Source organism: Teleopsis dalmanni, chromosome 1, assembly GCF_002237135.1.
Source record: "Teleopsis dalmanni isolate 2A chromosome 1, ASM223713v2, whole genome shotgun sequence".
NCBI classification, from domain to species: Eukaryota; Metazoa; Arthropoda; class Insecta; order Diptera; family Diopsidae; genus Teleopsis; species Teleopsis dalmanni.
Window position 1 is genome coordinate 131,141,005 of NC_051846.1, and position 25,146 is coordinate 131,166,150.

General features: G+C 32.5%; 1 protein-coding gene and 1 pseudogene across 1 annotated transcript; one reads left to right on the top strand and one right to left on the bottom strand.

Annotated features, from left to right (window-relative positions):
- Window positions 1-5,287: 5,287 nt before the first annotated feature.
- On the bottom strand, window positions 5,288-18,716 carry LOC119666127 (uncharacterized protein K02A2.6-like). Its single transcript, XM_038075409.1, has 6 exons — window positions 18,336-18,716; window positions 17,955-18,273; window positions 8,623-9,060; window positions 8,037-8,574; window positions 7,345-7,871; window positions 5,288-7,266 (listed from the first exon to the last, which is right to left on the bottom strand). The coding sequence occupies exons 1-6, from the start codon at window positions 18,714-18,716 to the stop codon at window positions 5,288-5,290; spliced, it is 4,182 nt and encodes a 1,393-aa protein (XP_037931337.1).
- A 2,307-nt stretch (window positions 18,717-21,023) lies between these two features.
- On the top strand, window positions 21,024-21,576 carry LOC119666128 (annotated as a pseudogene).
- Window positions 21,577-25,146: the final 3,570 nt, after the last annotated feature.

Genomic DNA, 25,146 nt, shown 5'->3' on the forward strand with positions numbered 1-25,146 from the left:
AACAAAATATCTTCGTGGTGAAAATGGTCACATAGGTACGAGATATTCAAAACAAACTAAAATAACATTTGATTGTGAAGCTAGGGATTCATTTGAAAAATTAAAAAACATTTTGGCATCACAAGATGTTCTCCTTCAACATCCCGATTATAGCAAGGCCTTTGAGTTAACAACTGATGCTTTGTCTGTTGCTTTGGGAGCAGTATTATCTCAAAATGGTAAGCCTATAACAATGGTGTCTAGAACCTTATCCAAGAGTGAGGAAAACTATGCTACAAATGAGCGAGAGCTTCTCGCAATAGTTTGGGCTCTTCAAGCATTGCGCCATTACCTATACGGTGTCAAAAATATAAAAATATTCACAGACCACCAACCACTTATATTCTCTATATCGGATAAAAATCCAAATTCAAAGATAAAACGGTGGCGCCCTTTATTTGAAGAATTCGCACAAAAATTCTTTATAATTCAGGAAAAGAAAATAAAATGGCAGATAAACTCTCAAGGCAATATGTCAACCAAATTTCATCTGATGGGCAAACCATCCATAGTAAAATATCACTTTCTAACACCATAAAAACAATACCTGTAAACCAATTCAGAAATCAATTATTTATAGGGAAAACCGAGACCTTCAACAAAAATAAAAAAATTTTATTTAACAAATTTCTTTGTCACACAATAAATTACGATACTATAGAAAATCTAATGAACTGTTTAAAGGTAACCATAAATACTAATGTAACTAATGCTATTTGTTGCGACTTGCCAACATTGGCAAAATTTCTAAATGAAATTATCACACCATTCCCGGGTACTAAATTAATTCACATAGCAAAACATGTCATCGACTTACTTAATAAGAATGATCAATTTGAAGTAATATTTACAGAACAAAACCGCGCTCATAGATCCTTACAAGAAAACTTTAATCAAATTATAGGAGAATATTATTTTCCAAATATGAAAAAGTCAGTTATTAAAAATTGCAAAATATGTTTAGAAAATAATTATCAGCGAAAACCTCCAAAACCAGAAATCGGTAAGACACCCATTCCAAATAGGCTGGCTGAGATTCTTCACTTCGATATCGTTATTACAGATAGCCAACTCTTCCTTACGTCAATGGACAAATTTTCAAAATTTGCGATTGTCAAACATATTACTTCTAGATTCACCATAGATATAAAGAATGCCTTATTGGAAATCTTAGCAATATTTCCAAATGTAAAATCTATTGTCACGGACAATGAAAAAGCCTTTCATTCTAACATGCTGAGGTCATTTTTAAGAGATAATTATTCGATTGAGCAATTCTTTATTCAAACTCTTCATAGTGAGAGCAACGGTCAAATTGAAAGATTTCACTCAACATTAATAGAAATAACTCGATGCATAAAAGCACAGCAACATTCAAACGAATCCAGAGACTTGATACAACTAGCGACACTAAAATATAATAACACCATTCACTCGGTTATAGATGCTAAACCAGTGGACGTACTTTGTAACTGTCCGTCTGAAAATATAATAAAAATAAAGAATAAACTTATTTTAGCGCAGGAAAAAACCTTAGAAAAATTGAATGCAAAAAGGATAACTAGAACATACGAACCTGGTGAGAAAGTTTATTTACGACGTAACAAAAGATCAGGAAATAAGTTTAATCAGGTTTTTATAGAAAAGATCTGGGCACCACTGTGCAAATAGAAGGTCGCAGAACTCATAAAAGCAATTTGCGCTAAACTTAAATTTAGATTTAGACAAATTTTATGTTTTATTTTATTTTTAGATTACTATGAGTAACAAAATTATCAGCCGTCAGAGTGGTAGACTATACACAAGCTCATTTTATTGCGCTGGAACAGGGAAAAGCTGCAGTTTATAATGATTATGTGATCCTCATTCACATGATAAATTTAACCAACTATAGAATTATGGCGGAAGAAACAAATAATATAATAGACCAACCTCGTGATAAACCGCATCTTGCGAAAATTTTAACCGAACAAACAGAAGAAATTTTTAGTTTATTAAAAATTCTTGACATTCCCCGAAGATTTGCGAGGTCTGTTATGTAGGCCTGCACGAAAAGAGAAAAATTAGATATACAGATATTAAGATTGCAAACAAGATATTATCTCGGGTTACCCGCGATGCCCAGCTCCACTCCAAGTAGCACTAGTTTCGTCCACCAGTATTGTTTCCTCCACTGGTTCGTGTGCTACGCCAACAGCACTAGTACCAGATCACATTTTATTTTTTTTATACTTATATCTATAATATTTTTATTATATATATAGTATTGACTAATTTTTTAAATACTAACAAAGTGCATTGCTCGCACATTGCAGAATAAATAAATGTGTAAAAGCTTTTGTACATTTTTTGTTTTGATCAAATTGACAGCAAAAGCTTTAGGAGTTGTAAAGATCAATGCTGCCAGAGCAATGCACAATGGAAGTATTAAAATAAGTTATAAAGGAAAAAAAGTGCGTAATGCAGGTGAGACGTTCGGAATGTACAAAAGAAAAACAGTATTAACTGAAGGTTCAAAGAACGACTTCAAAAAGTGTACGGGATGAGTTTACAACGGGTTAAATTACGGAAGGATAAGAGATATAAAAAGGAAAGAGTGGTTGCTAGCAGTCTTTTATTTATTTTTTATTTATTTAATAAAGTGCTATGAGGAACACCGTTTTAATGCACTATCTTACATACTAACTTACAAACTAACAAATAAAATTAAATATACTAATTAAACTATTGCTTAAAAAATAATTATTAAAAAAATTAAAATATAATCATAATAACAATGAAATTATAGAAAAAATTATAGAGAAAAATTAAAGAATTTATTAATGAAATCAAAATAAAAGGCAAAACGAACAGTAAAAAAAAGAAAATATTAATAAGCCAAAAATAATATTAATAATTAAAAGAAAAAATTAATCAAAATAAAGAAATAAGAATGAAACAATATTAATTAATATAAAATGGTAATAATAAACTAAGACAGTTCCTGTAAAACTAACTTTTTGAAGCACCTTAAGTTGTTTGCGTTTCTGGTATCACTAAATAACGAGTTCCAGAGTCTTACCGCATTTATGAAAAAGAAACTAGTCACTAGATCTCAGTGAATGCAATTTACATAGGTTATTAAAAAGGTACCCAGGGATTTGGGACGTAGCGATTTTAAATACGAATATGCAAACATATCTATTTATAAATTGTTCAATATCACATCCCAGAATATTATTCCTGTAGCCAGTTAAATGATCAAAACGCCTGAGTCCATAGACATACCTTGTCAAGCAGTTTACTAAAGCTCTTAATTTGTATAGGGAGTCTGAGTCAAGTTTGCTGTAAACCAGACTAGAATACATAACTATAGGCATTATTAATTGCTTTACTAACGTACAACGAAGATTTATTGGAGTATATTTAGCTGATAATTGTAAACATCTAAGTGATACAATTGATTTTCGAAAGACGATTTATATGGTCACGGGCATTCAAGCTGGAGTTCAAGTAAAAACCTAAGCATTTTACTGATAATTTATAATCAATTGTAGTACTACCAATTAAAATTAAAGGCAATTTCTCCAGTATAATTTTTCTTCTCGCAATAGGCAGAATAATTGTTTTATCTGTATTAAGCAACATGTTGTTTACTTTTGCCCATGCATTAATTCTTTCTAAGTCATCAGTAAGCTTACTAACACTGCCACCTAAAAAACCTACAGTACTCGAAAGATACATCTGAATATCATCTGCATATGCATATAATTTGGAGTATTTACATATGGAGAAAACATCATTTATATATATTGAGAAGAGCAGTGGGCCGAGGATTGACCCTTGTGGAACACCAGTAGGCAACGATTTAAAATTCGAATATTTATTAGCAGAGAATACAGTCTGCGATCTCCCTGTTAAATAGCTATATATAAATTTAGAGGCAGAGTACGAAAACAAAAAATAATAAGTTAATTTCTTACATAGTATGGAGTGATCAACACGATCAAATGCTTTAGAGAAGTCTAAAAGACATAAAAATGTAATCATATCATTATCATAGCTAGGTCGAACGTCTTCTAAAACTTTAAGCATGGCAGTAGAGCAGCTATGACCCTTTCTAAAGCCAGACTGTAATGGAGAGAGGAGTTGGAAACGCTCAAGATGAACATTAATTTGATTAGCCATTAAAAGCTCGCAAACTTTGGACAGTGATGGAAGAATACTAATAGGTCTGTAATCACAAGTCAACGAAGCGTTAGTCTTCTTCGGAGTTGGAATAATTTTAGCCTTTTACCACATAATGGGAAAGGTTGACGTTGTTATACAATGATTAATTATATGTGTAATAGGAGCTATTATGTACGGCAAAGTGAGCTTTAGAAATTTGAGAGAAAGGTTATCCAATCCAACGGCATTTGATTTAATATTCATCAAGCTTTTACAGACTATTTCTTCACTAACACCTATAAAATTAAACCTCTCATTGGAAGTACATTAGAAATTGGGAATGTCGAAGAGATATTTTTACAATTTACATTAATACACGAAATGAAGTAGTCATTTAGGTCATTTGGACTTAGTTCACAATGTGTTGTACTATCTTGCTTTAATCTCAAATGTTTAATGTTCCTCCAGATATTCTTTGTTGGCTGTGTAGTGTCAAGCTTAATGTTATAAAACGCCGATTTAGCTATGCTTACTGCCTTCGCAGCTAAATTTCTAGCTAATTTAAACCGCATCCAGTTATAGGTCGAAGGAAACTTTTTCCATACTGCATGCTTTTTGTTTCTGTAATTTATCTTTCTTTTAATCTGAGGGTTTATCCAAGGACAGGAGGAACTTTTAATAGTAATAGTCCGCAGCGGAACAAATCGATAAAAAAATTATTATTAAATTTATCTAACTTATCGTCAGAAGTTGAAGCAAACCAGCAATCACTCCAATCAACAGTATTTAGTTCATCAAATAATCTGATTGTATCAACTGATTTAAAATCTCTGTAAGAAAAAGAGGTAGGACTAGATTTCCTGTTTGGGTTAAAATTCAATGTAGCAAACAGTAAATGATGATCAGATATAAAAGAGATTTGATCAAATAGTAAGATTTTATTAGGATCCGATACAGCAACTGAAGTAAATACAACCGACAAGATTGACAGTTTATATTTAACTAAATTTTGTTTACATTTCATTATTTAAGATTGCTTAAACTAATGCAAAACATACTAGATTATAACACTTTCTCCGCCCTTAATTTTTGACAAGGTTTAAGTTTTCCTGAAATCGTCGGATTCAAATCGATTTACATCCTTCCGAATACGACAACTTTTTCGAAGTTGAACTACTTCGGTAGAACGTTCTTCACTAGGCATTAATGTTGATTGGCTAGATGAAGGCGGTGTGGCATTGATGAAATTTGGAGCGAATTCAAAAATTGGTTGTGAAGAGAGGTCAGAGCTACTTCTAGTTTTAAGCTGATTAACATGACGTTTGATGTAACCAAAAGATGTGTTCACTCGGTAAACCATTTTACCAAGTTGTTTCACAATAACTCCTTTTATCCATTTTTCCCCTCTTGCGTAGTTTCGAGCGAAGACGGGTTGCTTTAGACTGAATTTCATTTTCCGTTTCGAAGCTTCAAGGTGCTTCCTAGGCGATTCAAACAGTTGACTCAACAAGGTACGAACAGGCCTTCCATGTAAAAGTTCCGCAGGTGATTTACCTTCAGCATTCGGCATTGCACGATATGTTGCAAGGTATTTTGATACAGCGAATTTGAGAGACAATCCATCGTCAATGTTTTTCTGAACAGCAGTTTTAAAAGATCTGACGAATCGTTCGGCTAACCCGTTTGAGGCTGGATGAAACGGCGCTGTTGTTATATGTTTGATGCCAAGTTTTGAGCAAAAATGTTTGAATGCTTCAGCTGTAAATTGCGGACCATTGTCACTTACGATGGTTTCTGGTATACCTTCCAGAGAAAATATAGAAGACAATGCTGATATGGTGTCAACCGTTGTTGTTGTAGATAGTTGTACAACGAACGGAAATTGTGAGAAAGCGTCGACACAAATTAGCCACATTGAATTACAAAATGGACCAGCAAAGTCGATATGTACTCTCTCCCAAGGTCGATCAGCTTCAGGCCAGCTTAAGTATTCACGTGCGTGAACAGGATTTGCAATTTTGCACACATCACAATTTTCAGTTAATTGTGCGATGTCTTTGTCAATATTAGTCCACCAGACATGTTGTCGAGCTAGCTGTTTCATTCTCGATACTCCCCAATGACCATCATGAAGAAGTTTAAGAACTTTCTGCTTAAGGGAGGCTGGAATGACAACCCGGTTGTACTCCGTCTGGAGGCAAAGCAAATCGTTGTTAAGTATTAAAGCAAAGCGATGATTGAAAAATGATCGAAGATCAGCATCTTGAGGCATTAGCTTTTCAGGCCAACCGTTTGTAACGAGAAAATAAACTCGGCGAAGAATTGGGTCATTTTTGGCATGCTGACGAATTATTTCAGCGTCGATAGGTGTGTTAAGTTCATTGATGTTGAAACAGGATTCTTCATGATCAAAAGTTTTATCTTCACCAACAGGTAAACGAGATAAAGCATCGGCATATCCATGCTCAGTAGTTTTACGATACCGAACATCATACTGATAAGCCATTAGTATAATAGCCCATCGCTGTAAACGATGTGACGTCATCGACGGCAACTGATGAATTGGATTAAAAATGCTAACAAGAGGTTTGTGGTCAGTAACCAAGGTGAATCTTCTTCCGTATAAATATTGATGGAAACGCTTGACTCCAAAAACGATAGCTAGCCCTTCCTTCTCTATCTGACTATATCGTCGTTGATGAATGTCGAGAGTTTTAGATGCAAAAGCAATAGGCCTTTCTGTACCGTCAACGTACGTATGCGAGAGCACGACTCCTATGCCATAGGAGGAGGCATCTGTAGCTAGAACCAACGGTAAATCTTCCTGATAATGTGCTAATTGCGCTGCATTGAGAATATGCGTTTTAAGAGCTATAAATGCTTGTTGTTGTGCTGTACCCCATGTGAATTTTACATTTTTTCGGCGCAGCATGTTGATTGGCGCGGATAATTGCGAAAAATTAGGTATAAAATTATGGTAATAGTTTACCTTACCCATGAATGCTTCTGCTTGCTTTAGATCTTTAGGCGGCTGCAGGTTTTTGACTGCTTTTAGTCCTGACTCATCTGGCAATATACCTTTTGCACTAATTTGACGCCCGAGATATTCGATTTTATCTCGCAGAAAGAAACATTTTTCTTGCTTGCACCTGATACCATTTTGTTGCAAAATACGAAGTACTTGTTCTAGGCGGCTGATGTGTTGTTGAAATGTAGGTGCGGAGATGATGATGTCATCGAGATAATTTCCACAACCTTCTACGCCTTGAAGTAACTGCTCAAGATATCTTTGGAATATAGCTGGAGCGCTTGCAATCCCAAACGGTAAACGTTGGTATTGGAATAACCCAAGTGGAGTGTTGACAACCATTATTGTTTTTGCTTCATCGTCGAGTTCCATTTGTAAATACGCGTCCTTAAGGTCGATTTTTGTAAAATGTTGACCGCAATTAATTTTATGGAAAAGACTTTCGCGTATGGGCAAAGGATATTGTTCAATGTCAATTTGCGCATTGACTGCTTGTTTAAAATCCCCACAAATTCTTATGGAACCATCAGCTTTTGGCGCTAGTACAATAGGCGAAGCCCATTGGGAAAACTTCACAGGTTTCCAAATACCCGCATTTGTCAATCGATCGACTTCTTTCTTGAAAAGTGACATTTGCGAAAATGGAATTTGTCGGCTTTTGTAAAATTTCGGATGTGCATTTGGCTTTAAAAAAATACTGACCTTAAAGTTTTTTATTGTGCCAAGAGCTGGTTCAAAAATATCACCATATTTCTTACACAGCTCGCTAATTCTGTGTGATTCACTTTCAGTAATGTTACAAATTTGTTGAATCTCAAACCCGAATTCTTTAAATAAATCGAAACCGAATAAATTGTTACAGTTTTCGACATCCACGACAACGATTACCACTTCCCTTTCTTTTCCGCCACATTTGATATCTACGCAAAGTTCACCAAGCACTGGAATTTCATTTTTGCCAAAACCAAATAAGGTTTTTGTACAATTTTGCAACTTTGGGCAATTTAGAGTTTTGAATGTTCGCTTATTTATTAAAGAAACTGTTGCACCAGAATCCATTTGGAAAGACACAATTTTATTACAAATTTCCAAGTCAATGTAATTCTTATTGCTTTCAGTTTTTACAATACCTGTTAAACTGTTAATTGTTTCTACAGTACCAATGTTGTGACTTTTACGACGGTAATCTTTCTTCTTGTTTTCATCACCTGAATTACGTTTGTTGTTCTTGTTTTGTTTTGACATGCACACTGGCGCAATATGTCCAATTTTGCTACATCTATTGCAAACAGCATTTCTAAATTTACAGTTTTCTCTTGCATGAGAGTTTCCACAGCCAGAACATGATTTGAATTTTACTTTATTATTGTTATTGTTGAAAACACCCGATTTTTTTATAATTGTACCAACTGAATTAACAGGCATTGAGTTTTCGATCGTTTGTTCTTTAATTGTTGCCACCGTTTTAGTGGTTGTTTCGTACAATTCTGCAATCTGCAAAACATCAGCAAGTGTCGGCTGGGGCTTTTGGAACGCAGCCGTGCGCACTGCATCGTGAGGTGTACGTATAATAATTTGGTCACGAATCATATCATCCACGAAATTGTGTAAACAATTCTGGGCTGAGCACGAAAAGTTACACTCTCTTGCCAATCCGCGGAGATCGGCTACCCACTCTCTGTATGATTGATGTGGCTTCATTTCCCTTTTGAAAAAATCGTAACGTGCAGCGACCACATGTCGTTTCGACTGGAAATGATCCGTTAGTTTTTCCGTTAAATTTTTGAAAGATTGTTCTTGTACTTTCGTGTTACCGAAAAGATTTTTTAGCAGCTCAAAATTTTCTGTGCCAATCCAAGACAAGAAAAATGATTTTTGTTTTTCACTGCACTGAACTGAATATGCTAAAAAATGTTGGTTAAGTTGTTCTAAGTACGATTCCCAGGTTTGCTGTTCTTTCGAAAATTTGTGAAATACTGGAACAATGTTGTTATTTCTTTCAGATACACCGGCAGTACCTTGTTTTTGAAACATTGAGTCCATCCACTCACGTTGTTGTTTCAGCAAATTTTTTAAGAACTCTTGTTGTTCTTTAAGCAATTGCTTATAAATTTCACTTTCGCCCGGCATGATTGTATGTAAAATTGAACGGTACGAAAAAAGCGTAAAAGCGATTGAATAATTGCAGATTTTTATCCTCGTCGCCAACTGAAGTAAATACAACCGACAAGATTGACAGTTTATATTTAACTAAATTTTGTTTACATTTCATTATTTAAGATTGCTTAAACTAATGCAAAACATACTAGATTATAACAGCAACTATATCTAAAAGACTAGGTCGCACACTGTTACAGTATCTAGTTGGTTCAGTTTCGTTAATGATACTTAGGCCGATCATGGCTAATAAGTCTTTTAGTTTCAGGTCTTTACTACAGTTTACTAAAAAGTCATAATTAAAATCACCAAGTACTGCGATAAAATCATATTTATGTACAACTAAGAGAAGCGAGTCGAATAATGGATCGCATGAGAATCGGTTATGTGGATTGTAGACACAGGAAACTAAAATTTTATTACTGTGGCAGCTAATAGACACACAAATAAATTCAATATCTGATTCATCCGAAGTACTTATTAACTGACTACTTAAATAAGATTTGCAATAAATTGCAACTCCACCTCCTTTTCTGTTTTTTCTATCATGGCGATATAAAACATAACCTTTTATAGAAAAAAATGAACTACTGATCTCATTATCTAACCATGTTTCAGAAACGCAAATAATGTCAACACTGGAGTCTTCAAACACTGATTTTACATGATCAAGTTTAAGACCATTTAGGCTTCTGGCATTGAAATGAACTATATTGAAATTATTATTTTGAGCACAAAGAATGTTTATTAAGGTTTTATGATCATTCATGATTGATAATTAATTTTATCTGCCTCAAATTTAAGTCTTCGTTGTAAAGTTTTACAGTTCATATCTCTGCAATCATGATCTGTAGAGATGTCCTTGAGATTACGAGTTTTTATCATCTTCACGCAGTTTATACATTTTATAATGCTGCTTACACACTCTTTATGAAAGTGCCCAATTTCACTGCATTTTGCACAAGTCACTCCATTTTCTTTACATACACTTGCTTTGTGATTGAAGCCCCATCACTTAAAGCACCTCATTACATTAAAACTCTCATAAACAAGGCATCTATCCCAACCCACATTAATTCTACGCTCTTTCATTATTTTAGCAAATGCAGTACTGTCTAATTCAACAATAGCATTAAAAGTGTTTTTGTTTTTGTATGATTCATATACCTTTAGCACTTTAATTGAGCGAAAAACAATCTCATTCTGATTTTTAATTGCATTTATAATTTTATCATCATCTAATTTTTCAGATATTCCAGATATCAATATTTTAGGATTACGCATATCCGGTGTTGAAATAACATAATTGTCACTGAGTTTTTTTTTATTTCACTAGCTAAAATTTCTCTACCTTTAGTAGTACCACATTTCACTGTTACTCCCCCATCTTGTGCACTCATAAAACCATGAATTTTAACATTAAGATTAGATGGATTTATTTTTAACTTTAATTCCTTTTTTGTTTCTTCACTTTGCTGTTTATTCTTTGGTTTAAGAGTGATTGGCACATTTTTATTTAAACCTGATTTCAACTTAGCAGCATAGGTAATAAAACTAGGCTGATCCTTGTTAATAGGTGTTTTATACATTTTCTCATCGAGTTCTTTTACACTTTTTGTCATATCAGCTAATTTTGTTTCAAAGGAGCTGAATTTTTGTTCTTAAATTTCTTGAATATTAATAAGCTTTTTTATTCTTTCACTATATCTAGCCTCAACAGCCTTTAACAAGGATTTTATTTCATTTTCATTAGTTTTAAGAGCCTCTTTGAATTCTGCTTTGTAGGCTTTTAAGTACGATTGATTTTTTTCTACACTGCTTTGTATTTGTTTAATTGCAAAATCAGTATTATGAATATACTGCACACACTCTTCACACATAAATTGTATCATACTGTTATTAAGACAATTTACATTAAATTGTTCAATCCCTGAGCATTTTATGGAGGTGTGATATGCTCTACCACAAATTCCTCTACATATTAGACCAGTTTCACCGCGTATGCCTCCACCGCATTTATAACAATCTTTCATATTAACAATTATTTTATACACGGAATCAATTACACAATTACACGATAAAAAGAACAATATTTCTGCAGTAATTTAATAGTTTTACAACACTGTTCGCACTTCTTATTTAAGCTTTACTTGCTGTCTCTATCAGCTGATTATAAGCTTTTCTTTAATAAAACAAAAAAAACCAAACAATTAATTGCTGTCTCTGTCAGCTGTTTTGTATGTATAAAAACAAAACCAAATTAACCGCGCGTGTTTTGCAAATACAAAATAAGTTTTTAGAATTTATTTCTTAAATTAATTAAACAATTATCAGTTAAAGCGTGTACCAATTTGCAAAAATCAGCAATCAAAAAGGCAACGCTCATCTGCACAAACTTCACAAAACAATTCGATGTATTTATATTTATGTAAATATACTTATATCGTCTATTAACTTGAACAAAGAACCGACACCAGCCGCTGCTGTGAATTATTCACCTTCTTGAACAAGTGATTTCAAAGGTGACGGTCGATGTCCGCGAGCAGTTTGAAAAGTTTTTTTATTGGTGGAATTTAAAATATATGATTGAAATATATTAGCTAATAGATAAATTGGATATTTAAAAATAAAAAAAAAAATAAATATATAATAACTACAGCATTCGAAAAATACCAGATAATGAATAACTAAAATTGAATGCTGTAAATTATTATAATTAATAATTGTGTTATATTAAATTATTAAAATATTAAGTGGAACAAAAATGTTATAACTGACAATAGCATTTTTTTTTGCAATGCACTTTACATATTGTGTGAGAAATTTAATAAGTTAAAATTACATAAAAGTGCACTTTTATATACAAGTTATACATATGTACGAATGTACGAAAGAAATATTCTTTACGCTTTAAACGTTTAATCTATTCTTAAAAATCGGAGGTTTAAATTATCGCTAAAGAAAACTAAAAAGTTCTAAACTAATCTGGCCACTTAACTGATGGCCATGAATTGAGAGCATCCCTATCTCAGTGGCATGAATAAGGCAGCAGCAAAGAACAACAAGTGAAAAGAAAATCCATCTGATGAAGAATTAGTTACTCCAACTGATCCCATTTTACAAATGAATGGCACATCACGCAATGGTCTTATTGACTATAAAATTATTTTATTATATAATTTTTATAATTTTTATTATTTTTTATTATTATTGAATTCTTAATACTTAATTAAACTAATTGTTGAAACAGGAGTCAGAGAGAAAAAAAAGAAAAACGAAAGGAAAAAAAGGGAAAAGAAACATATAAACTTGATGTATATGTGGGTATATAGGCATCAACCAATATACTATGAAAGTACTTAAGAGTACAGATAGAAAGAGAGTCTTAGGTTTTATTTTAATTACAGGTTTCCTGGCTGGTGACGTCACCAACGTGGAGGCGAATTCGTAAATAAGAGTAGCTGGATAAAAAAATGCTACTTGTAATAGTCCTCTCTTTGTTTGTTTATCTTTTTACTTATTTTCTTTTTCTCTTTGGTTTTTTTTTACTCTTGATTTATTTTGTTAAATATTTCTAACATTATTTGAATTTGTTCATTATTTTCTTATTTTTTTTATTATTTAATATTTTTTTTATTTTTATCATGTCAATAATTTCATTTGCATAATTATATTTAATAAAATGAAGTTTGTTAGTTATTTAAGCTTAGTTTACATTGTGACCGAAAAGTTTCCGGAAATTTTAAATAAAACGCAAAATTCTTAATCTTCATCAATATTTATTTTATCTCCTTCAAAATATGCTCCATTAGAAGCGATACACAAATGCCAACGTTTCTTCCAATCATCAAAACATTTTTTATAGGCGCTTTCCGGTATGGCTTTGAGTTTCCTCTGCGAATTCTGTTTTACGTCTTCTATGGATTCAAAACGCGTTCCTCTGAGTGGTAATTTGAGTTTGGGAAACAGGAAAAAGTCACACGGTGCAAGATCAGGTGAATACGGGGGCTGTTCGATGGTATTTATTGAATGTTTGGCCTTAAAATCGTTGATAATGTTGGCTCGGTGCGAGGGAGCATTATCGTCATGAAAAATCCATGAATTATCCTTCCACAATTGAGGCCGTTTACGGCGGATATTTTCACGCAAACGTCTTAAAACAGTCAAATAATAGGCTTTATTGACTGTTTGTCCTTCAGGGACGAATTCATGATGCACCACACCACGAATATCGAAGAAAACAATCAGCATTGCCTTGATTTTCGAGCGACTTTGGCGTGGTTTTTTCGGTTTCGGCTCGTCTTTTCCTCTCCATTCCGATGATTGTTGGCTTGTTTGCATGTCGTACTCGTAGACCCATGTCTCGTCACCCGTTATGATGCGTTCCATGAAAGTTGGATCGGAATTGGCACGATCAAGCATGTCTAACGAGACCTGTCCACGATGGTGTTTTTGGAACAAATTGAGGTGAATCGGAAAAAGCCGAGCGTTGACACGTCGCATACACAAATTGTCCACCAAAATCAAACGAGCCATCTCACGACCGATGCCTAGCTCTCGTGCTATCTCTCTAACACTCACATGAGGATTTTTGAACACGATTTCCTTTGCCTTTTCAATGTTTTCGTCGGTGGTAGAGGTCGAAGGTCGTCCAGAACGCGGCATGTCTTCGACGGTCGTACGACAGTCCTGAAAGGCTTTGTACCACTCATAAACTTGAGTTTTCGATAAAACTGATTCCCCATAAGCCTTTTGTAGCATTCGCAACGATTCTGCACACGAAAATTCGTTCGAAACACAAAATTTGATGCAAACTCTTTGATCAATATTTTTTTCCATTGTTTTTTTCGCAACGCACTACTGAGGTGAACTGGTTTCAACAGCTGCCGTAAACGAACTGTCTGACAGATCGCGCTCATTTTTGGCATAGTAATTAAGGACAGTGCTGCCAAACTACATAAACTTAAAATATCGAAAAATATACAGCGCGCGAATTTTAAATGAGAATTTCCGAAAACTTTTCGGTCACAATGTAAATACCTTTTTGCTTATTTTCTTTTTCTCTTTGGTTTTTTTTTTACTCTTGATTTATTTTGTTAAATATTTCTAATATTATTTGAATTTGTTCATTATTTTCTTATATTTTTTTATTTTTTTTATTTAATATTTTTATTTTTATCATGTCAATAATGTCATTTGCATAATTATATTTAATAAAATGAAGTTTGTTAGTTATTTAAGCTTCGATTAAATATTTGTAACTCACCACTGGTAGACACAGTATTACAATGAAATAGTAATAGTAATTTTATATATTTTTTTTTGTTATTTTTACCTTCGTTATTGTTTTTGTTTGATCTACTTTGATCACATTTATCGCAATTTTTTTTTTTGAACAAAACTCTCTGGCACAATTTTTTTTTTATTTTTTATGTTACGGTTCGAATGTGCTATAGTGGAGTAAATAATCCACCCCTTTTCTGACGAGCTAGCTGGCCTCGCCACCGTGCCAGACTTTAACTCTGCTCACAAACATCAAAAGATGTTGAACGTAACAGGTCAAGAGATTTCGGGTCGGCACTAAAATTTATCGCTGGAACACCAGATCACGACGATTTTGAATTGCTGTCCACCAAACAAAATTACTTGATCGAAAATAATAATAAACAAACTACAATAAATTCAGCTTTAGAGATGAAAATAAACGAAATTACAGAGAACAAATTAATAACATAAGAAAATCCGCTTCTATAAACAATGTAATTCCTGACAGGGAAGAAGTTTTATTTGAATTATATCAAAATAGAAATAATAGAATTAAGACAAATTTAAACACGATTGCACTATTGGTAGTATTAGCAAAAAATAATATAACTAACCCCCTGATTCAGAATTAAATAAAATCATTTCAATTGAAAATTTCACTATAAGTGTGGAAAGCCTACTTAGTGCTGCAAAATTAAAAATCCTACAGAATACTGATATAATTTATTATGTTTTAAGAATTCCAAAAGTATTTAAATTTTGTAATTATATTAATATTTACCCTGTTATCAGGGTACTATAATTAAGTTATCCTTTAACGAAGCATTAAGCTGTCCAAATGTTACATTACCAATTAAGAATTGTATTTATACGGCAACAGCCTTTATATGTCAACCAACATTAGATGCTTGCCTCTCGCAACTACTTAACAATAATACAGCTAAATATCCAACCGAATCATCCCATCATTTAACTCAAATTCAACAAGTATCAGATAACTAGAAATCAAATTATAGAATAAGCAAAATAATTTGTACGGGCAGCTGACATTGCTTTTATATTAAAATAATAAATAAAATTATATTAATTTAAAATTTTGTAAACTAATCAAATTAATTTGTAAGTGCAGCGCACTAGCAATTATTAATAAAGAATTTTAGAAACGCTCCGCCATTCGACCACAAATAACTTATATAAAAAATTGTAAATTTAAAATTGTAATGATGAGTGCATTACTGCACCGTCATTAGAGTACCGTATGCGTATATCGCTGGTACAAAAATAATAGTAAGAGAAATGTCAAATATATACATACAAGAAATATGTATTAATATTAGCTGCGTTTCAGCAAACATGAATTGCTCAATGATCTGAATCATCTTTGCTGAAACGATACGGACCACGTTTGAAAATAATTGGCAACGCATGAAATATGCCAGTTGGGTTTGTGCACAAAATTTTTTGATTTATGTGAATAATTTTGGCGCTAAAAAAATAAGTGAGAAATTTTAAATACAAAAAATCTAAAAAATGGAAAATAAATAAAATCTGTTGAAATGTCTGAAGTATGAAATGTAAGTTTTTATTTAGTATTTACTTTAAAACTTATATTTAATTCTATAGTAAATAAATGAAAATTGCAGATTTTATTAGAATCATCGAGCAAAACTGACTCTTCCATTCCCTTTTTAAATACTAGTTCAAGTGTATTAAGTTCAAGGGATGAAGTGCATCAGCATGGATATAGTGGAAATTTTATGGAAACGATCAATAATTCTTCCGTTAAAGATTATTTGATTGGTATTTGCGCATAAAAAATACAATTGCTATATATTAATTATGTTTCATATTTTAATAGATTTGTTAATAAAATCCAATCAGCAAATACAAAATAACCGTGGTGGTCACAATTGGACGAGAGCAATGAAGGAAATTTATATATTTTTGTGGTATATGGCAAATATAAATACTTTTTGCGAATTTGGTATTTGTTTTGGCATACCAAAAGCTTCTGTATGGAGAATAATTAAAAGAACTAGTGTTTAGCTTAATTAATAAAATACGCACTTGCTAATAGTGCAAAAGTGGGATCTACGAAAAAATTTCCGTTCTTGATTGATTGCATAGACAGCACACATATTAAAATAAATGCACCTCAACATAGCAAATAGGCTTATTTCAAAAGAAAGCATGACTATAGCTTAATCTTGCAGATAGTTTGCGATAAAAATGGTTTTTTTTATAAACGTGTATGTTGGAGAGCCTGTTTCCTTATGTATTGTTCTGTTTTAATTAAATAAATGTATTCAACTTAATGTTTATATATTCATTTCAAATTAATTGATTTTCATAAATTATCAAACAACACTTTTTTAATAATAATAAAACGAAAATAATTAAAGTAATAATTTTAATTAATTTTAATAATTTTAATTTATAGTAATAGTAATAATTAAAACATTACTTCAACCAAAGAAATAAATAATAATGACATATTAAATAAATAAATAAATATAAATGTAGATTTGTTTATAATTTTACTACACCGTTGCATCGCATTGCCAACCTCATTTGCATTAAAATACGTTCCACTTTTATCTTTTACATAGATTCCACATTGAACCAGAAAGTGAACGAGATCAATTGCTGGTTCACCCCATTGTTTTTGTTTTGCATGTAAAATTGAGCGGATCATGTTTGCTGAAACGCAGCTATTGTTACGTAATCGCCTGTATGCGTGTATATTCGAATCACAGGATTTTGTAAAAATGAAACAAACTTCTTAATTAGCGGAACTATACCTTATTATAGTATTGTAGTATTGTAGTATTAAAAGGAACAAGTAATTACGAGAAGCAAATATAGGAAAATACAGCTTCACTAAAAACAAATTCTAACTAACTTATTATAAAATATCGATTGACATAATAATTAAATAATATTTAAACATTCCATTGTTAATCTGATCAAATTCGTAACATTGCCCTCATCTTACCTGTTCGTCCCGAACAGGTAAATTGTTGCAATAAGGTGCCAGCCGTTCCAGATGCACCACTTTCATTCGAGCTCTATGATGCCCCGACTGTTGAATTCGATAAACACCATCATAAACACCAAACAAACATCACAACATCTTCATCAGACACAAATTGCGAACACACACCGTTCTCACTCAAGATTTTCAATATGTGCTTACTTATTATAGCTACTGGGTGGAGATTTTGAGTATCATCATCATCATTAGCATTTCAGTTCCTGGTCAGTAGGAGCCGTTTTCTAATAAATCGATGAATTTCATCTAATTGGTCCCACTTACTTCCAGTGTAGTCACATGTCATCTTGCCGCAAAGTGGCGTTATTCCGAATTTTAAATCCGCGTCGTCTGAGTCAAACTGATAAACCTCCATTTGCAAACAGCTGTCACTATTATCAATGCTACTTACGTTAGACGCAACAAACTTGTCAATACATTGAGTATGCCAATCAGGAATGTACTGATCAACAAAAACCGCACCATCAGATATATCAATATCAGTTGTGAAATCCTCATTATTTGTTATATCCGAAACGAACAAGACATCCCTGACATCAGCATTAAATTCACTACCCGTAGCCAATACGTCATCTGTGGTATCCTCATGAAACAAACATTTCCATTAATTGTTACGTTCTCATCATCTATGAGGTCGGCATCAACGTTTAACCGTATATCTTTATAAGATAACTTATCCGCGACCAACAAGCCCTCTGCAATCTCCGCATCATATTTGACTTCCTGATTAATCATGAAAACTTTATCAACTGCACTACCAGCATAGATTTGAGTATCTGTAGCCAACATGCTATCAAAAACATCCGCATTGGATGAAATATCAACAGCTAACATGTCATCTGCCTTAAATGACATATTTGCCGGGGATATATCATTTCTGCCAATTGCTTCACATGGAATAACAACATCGCATGTGAAATCTACTTCAAATGGAATACCCTCAACATATATAACATATGGGGACTCTTGCTCGTCCAAGCAGATGTTAATTTCAACTGATTCCGCTATACCAGAGCCGATTAACATGAAATCATAACTATCTTAGCCGAAATAGTCTTTCCTCCTTTTCTTTCTTCTCTTTCTTCTGTTTCTTTTTTCCCTATTCATTATTTGATTCAGTCTTCTTCTTCCTCTTATCTTCTTTCTTGTCTTCTCTCTTATCCTTCTTTCTTTTCTTCTCTTTCCTCTATTTCTTTTTACCTCCTTTCTTATCTTCTTTCTTGTCTCTCTTCCTGCCTTTCCTTCTGTCTTTCCTTTTGTCTTCCTTCTTGTCTTTCTTCCTGCTTTCACTCCAGTTTTTATTTTCCATACTTTTGCTGTAAAGCAACACATTATACCGGCAGCTTCGTATGTCAAAGCGCCGCTAACTGTTTCAGAGTATGTCTCCTTCGAGAACATTACGACCTGACGCTTAATTTTCGGATCACGTATGCCGTCTATTGAATTTGTAACGACACGGATTCGTCGTTTTTAATTTGCTGAGGTATCACTCAGTCGCGGTCCGGGTCGTTGCAATAAATTTGTTTTATTGACTAGTTCGAAGCTGGTAAACCAATGAGTGGAAAGTAAAAGACCGTTTGTTTTTTATTATTTTAAAATTTTATTTATTAAAAAAAAAAGATTATTTTAAATAACTTATTCTAGTCTTGATTCTTCTCAGTAAGTTTTATCCAAAGACGATTTTTAGTAAAAAATAATAAGTTTTATGTAGGGCGGAATTTGTACAAAATTCCGTCCTTACAAATTGTCGATTTTACTCTTCTCCATAATATCACCAGAGCTACCAATGTAGACCAAGTAACACAACCGTTCAATGTCGGCATAATATTTTCCAGGACTCTCGTCAACAGGCGAAGCTCTTGCTTCCAGTACTACCCTGTGTAATGGAGCCATAAAAACGTTACCGTACTTGCGCTCCAATGTATCCATTACAGCTTGGTAGTTTTTATGTTTTTCGGGTGGAATTTGCTGCAAAACTTCTGCCGCACTACCTTTTAGTGCCACAATTAGTGATTCCGTTTTCTCACTAATATTCCAATTATTTGTTGCAGCCACTATTTCAAATTGTAGTTTGAATACTTCAAAAGTCTCGCTCCCATCAAACGTCGGTGCCTGTAGTTCAACGCTACCAGTTTCACGAATGGCTGAAGATGACCCGCTTACCTGCCTATTCTCAGCATGGCTTTCCAATTGAACCGTATCATCTTTTGAGACCTGGACATTCTGATCAATCGGGTCCTTTCTTCTCGAGCACCTTTTTTGGACTTGTTGTAAAACTTTAATTCGACAAATTTTTGTCCTAATGTCTGCGTGATTTCACTAAATTGTTGTTCCAACTTGCGTAAACCGTGCGCCTTTTCCTTTGAATTTTGCGCAAGCTTTTCTTCCAACTTGTGTAAACCGTGCGCCTATTTTTATGAATTTTTCTCATGTTTCTGCATCATTAAGTTCATGATTGCCATCATTTCACTATTCTTGTCAGGTTTTTTTTTCATCTATGAACTCGTGTTCTTCTACATTTATGCCATTAGCCTCCAACGCCTCACGAAGTCTCAACTGCAGTTCTGCTTTCGCACCACCTGTGCCAAGTCCCACATTCTCCAACTGCTTTTTCAGTTGAACCACAGTCAATTCCCCCAAATTCACCATTTTGCAATATTCCACTTCTGACACCAAATGTTACGTAATCGCCTGTATGCGTGTATATTCGAATCACAGGATTTTGTAAAAATGAAACAAACTTCTTAATTAGCGGAACTATACTTTATTATAGTATTGTAGTATTGTAGTATTAAAAGGAACAAGTAATTACTAGAAGCAAATTTAGGAAAACACAGCTTCACTAAAAACAAATTCCAGCTAACTTATTATAAAATATCAATTGACATAATGATTAAATAATATTTAAACATTCCATTTTTAATCTGATCAAATTCGTAACAATATGTTTTACAATGAAATTTAAAACCAAAAAATAAGAAAAAAATTTAACAAAAGTAATCAGATTTTGTAGAAATTATGAATGTTTGCTAGAAAATTAATTTCATTTTTTTTTATATAAATATATGGAAATATAAATATAGAATAAATTTATAAAATTGTAAAATTGTAAAAATTGTAAAATTGTCAATAAATTTTTTTTTTTTCGAAAACTTTCTTTTAAAAAAAGTGTGTGGCAAAAAGGCCAAATTTGATAGACCACAAACCAAAGTGGTAAATGAAGTTGATGCAATAAATTATCAACAAAACATTACCACTTATTTTATAATAATTACTACGATTATATTATTGCATTTGTTTATTAAATTTTATCAGATGCACAGAAGTACAATTATGAAAAAATGTATGAAATCTGTTGCACAAAATTTAAATAAAATTTCTTATTTCTTTGTGGTCGAGTTATGATTTTGCTGCATCTTAGCCGTGAATATAACATCAATTTACATCCCGTCCAAAGGACACCAGGTAAAAGTACACCAATTTGCAGAGAAAATATCTTCACCAAGTTCTGGCAAGCGTCGTATGGATAACGCTGTCATGAATCTGATTGAATCATGCTCGGTGGTATTAATAAATTTCATATAAAATGTTTTAGACCTAATGGTACGCCGTATGAAGGTGGTGTTTGGAAGGTGCGTGTCTACTTGCCGATAATTACCCATTCAAATCCCTTAGTATAGTTTTTATTAACAAAATACATCATCAAAATATTGATGAGCAATCAGGCACAGTTTGTTTTGATGTGATCAATCAAACGTGGACTGTACTATATGACTTATCGAATATTTTCGAATCCTTTTTACCTGTGGTATCTGAGTATCTGAGGGAAAAGGAAAACTATGCTGCTGACCCAGTGTCGCGCATAAACTTCAATGAAATAAAGTAAATAAGAGAAACAGCCAAAAAAATATTAAAAGTAACTATAAAGCTGGGAAATAAAAACAGGAAAAGAACTGAAACAAATGAAGAAAATAATGAAAAATGTAATAAAATGTCATCAAACTTAAAAATATATGAAGCGTTCAGAGGTAAACCTAATAGGAACATCGCCCAGCTAGCAATTAAAGACGATTGTTTAAATGAATAAAGAATGATAAGAATGAATAAAAAATTGATCACACAAAATATAAAACACCTAAGCGCTAATGGAAAAATTGACTTGGATCAATTCTTTCCACTGCTTGAAAAAATAGCAAGTGTTGAAGGTTTAACAAAGCTGCAGCAGTCACTAGATGACTATATAGTTACTAATACCCGGGTAAATGAGTATAAAAAGAAAGGTAATAAAATTCTCTAGAAAGTCGAAATAGCCCTGACGCCAATTAAAAAAAAATTGTGAATAACGGTGGCAAAATAAAAATATTACAAAAATACCACGATGATCCAATCTGGGGAGGTCACCCAAGGATCACGCGGACAATGAAAAAATAAAGACAGTATTATTACTGGAAAAACATTACTAAAGATATCACTAAATATGTCAGGAGATGTGACAAGTGAAAAAGAAATAAATCTCTGACAAAAACGAAGACAGAAATGATAATAACCGATACAGCAACTGCTGCCTTTGATGTAGTCTTGATTGATACTATTGGACCATTTCCAAAATCGGAAAAAGGTAATTCATACGCAGTCACAATGATATGTGACTTAACAAAATATGTGGTATCGGTATCAATTGTAGAAAAAAGTGCAAGAACAATAGCAAAAGCAGTATTCGGAAACTTTATACTGATCTACGGGCCTATGAGGAAAATTATTACAGACAATGGGGACCGATTGTAAAAATAAAATTTTCGATGAAATATGCAAGCTATTGACGGTAGAAAATACTACGTCAACCGCGTATCACCATTAATCATTATGTACAGTAGAACGAAATCATAGGACATTTAACGAGTACACAAGATCATTTCCATAGCAAAAACGGATTAGGATGAGTGGCTACTATAACATATATTACATATTGTTATAACACCACACCTTCGATTGTACATGAGTATTGTCCTTATGAATTGGTTTTCGATAAATCACCCACTATCTAAGATTTCCTTAACACTTTAGAAATAGATCCCGTTTATAATATAGCAGCGTACGACAAAGAAATAAAATTTCGTTTGCAAAACGCATATAAACGCGCAATAAAAGGAATAGGAAATAGAAAACAAATAAATTCCTATTACATGATAGGAATGCACTTAGTAGTAAAGTATCTGTAATAGACTTAGTATTAGTTAAATACGTAGGAGATAAATTAGATAGCTTATACAAGGGCCCATTTAAGTTAGTAAATATAGATAATAAAAATAACGCATTATTTTAAGATGATAAGGAGAAAATAAGTAAAATACACTTAAGCGCGGTGCAGACTATCATACTGGTATGTCATACGAGAGAAAAAAACGTCGTATGACACAAAGGTATGATAGTCTGCCACCTTTACCAACGTGTTGGCGTGCTCACCAAAATTTTGGTGAACAGCTCTCGCATACGCGTTGTGTATGATAGTCTGTCACCCCTAACGATTCATACGTCATACAAGAGCATTTTTGCCTTGCAAATTTATTGTAAGCAGGTGGAATATGTAGAATTATAATATAAATTTAATATGTTTTTTATTATTTTATTATTAATGTATTTATTATTATTATATTTATTATTATTATTAAAATTACACTTATAAATTTGTGTTAAATATCTAATTGTATTTTAATTAAAAAAATATAAATTTTTATATAAAATTCTTATAAAAAATTCGAGTACAATTAAATATTTTATTTAATTTATTGAATATTTTATTTAATTTTATTTTAATTTATAAACGATGATTATAAGTAATTTGTTATCTAAATATAAACATCGTTGAATTAACGATCTAAGCCTAGTAATTAAAAAACGTATTGAAAATTGGTCGTAATAACAATTAATTAATAACCTAAATTTAAGATACAATACTCTGTATTCTAAATATTTTTTTTTCTTTATTAAAACTTATTAAAATAAAAGAATTTTAAATGACGACAATGAAGATATGCACATTCTTTTATTATTTGTATGGTCTATTTATTTGTAAAGAAATTTTCCAGGTAGTGAATGAAATTAATTACGGTCCTTTACTGACATTTTCATTTTAACTACTGTACTTAATGAACTTTGTATTTCTTACTATTTAAGCAAAGTAATATATAATAAAATTTTATTTTGATCTTCACTCAAAACTTCACCCGAAAAGCACCCTTCAAAAATTTTGCGTAAATGACGACTCTTGTGTATCATACCTGTTCAAATTCGGTCGCTAGAAGAAATTTGAGCAAGAGAGAGCGCAACTCGTATGACACACCAGTATGATAGTCTGCACCGCGCTTTAGACTGTACAATAAGTAAAAAAATGTTTATTGTATTTAAGTGTATTGAATTTTTAAAATGTTTCAAAATAATAATAAAAAAATAAAGAAAAACAGCTATGTGTAACAACAATGAGTTCATTAAAAAAATAATTATAAATAATATATTAGATTTAGGAGAACATAATATTGGAAATGATATTGCTTAAGTAAAAATATATATATAGCTAAAAGAATGGAGATGTAGCGTACATGCATCTAAGTAACTAATTTCAGACATCTGCTCAAAAAGTACGGATTTTGTAAATAAAACATACAAATTTAAATTTTATTCTCAATTTAGTTTATCTCTTTCAAAATATGCTCCTTCTGAACAGATACATATATGCCAACGCTTAACCCTATCTTCCATACACTTTTCGTAGGCCCGTGAAGGTATGGCTTTTAGTTCCTTCAGCGAATTCTGTTTTACCGATTCAAACGACTCAATACACTTACCACGAAGGGGCAATTTGAGTTTCGGGAACAGGAAAAAGTCGGACAGATCCAGATCTGGTGAATATGGTGCCTGAGCGATGACAGTGTTGCCGTGTTTGGTCAAAAAATCGCGTACAACAAGAATTTTCCATAGTAAAAATCGCTAAATGCACTTGAGGTAGTTTAACATTAACAGCTGCTGTAAACAAACTAATTGACAGATGGCACTCAAATTTGTATAACAAAAACTAAAAAAAAAATTTTTAAAAAGGTCTATTACTTAAGGAGTAATTAACAAACAATAAAATCTGGATACGCAGAAGGTACCTTGTTATGAACAGCGACATGATATGTGTTTAACTAGCATATTTCTAGCACAATGTACGTTAAGGTTATATTATGAATCTAAAATTTAGTGATGAATAAATGGTAGAACATGATCGACGTGATTTTCTTTATAAACAAAATACAAGAACTGCCTTTTCTACAAGAACAAAACTTGATCCCACGCCATCAATTTGGATTTCGTCAAAAACATGGTACTATTAAACAAGTTAACAGAATAACTAATGATATAAGAAGTGCTTTCGAAAATTGAGAATATTGCTCTGGTGCCTTTTTAGATGTTGTACAAG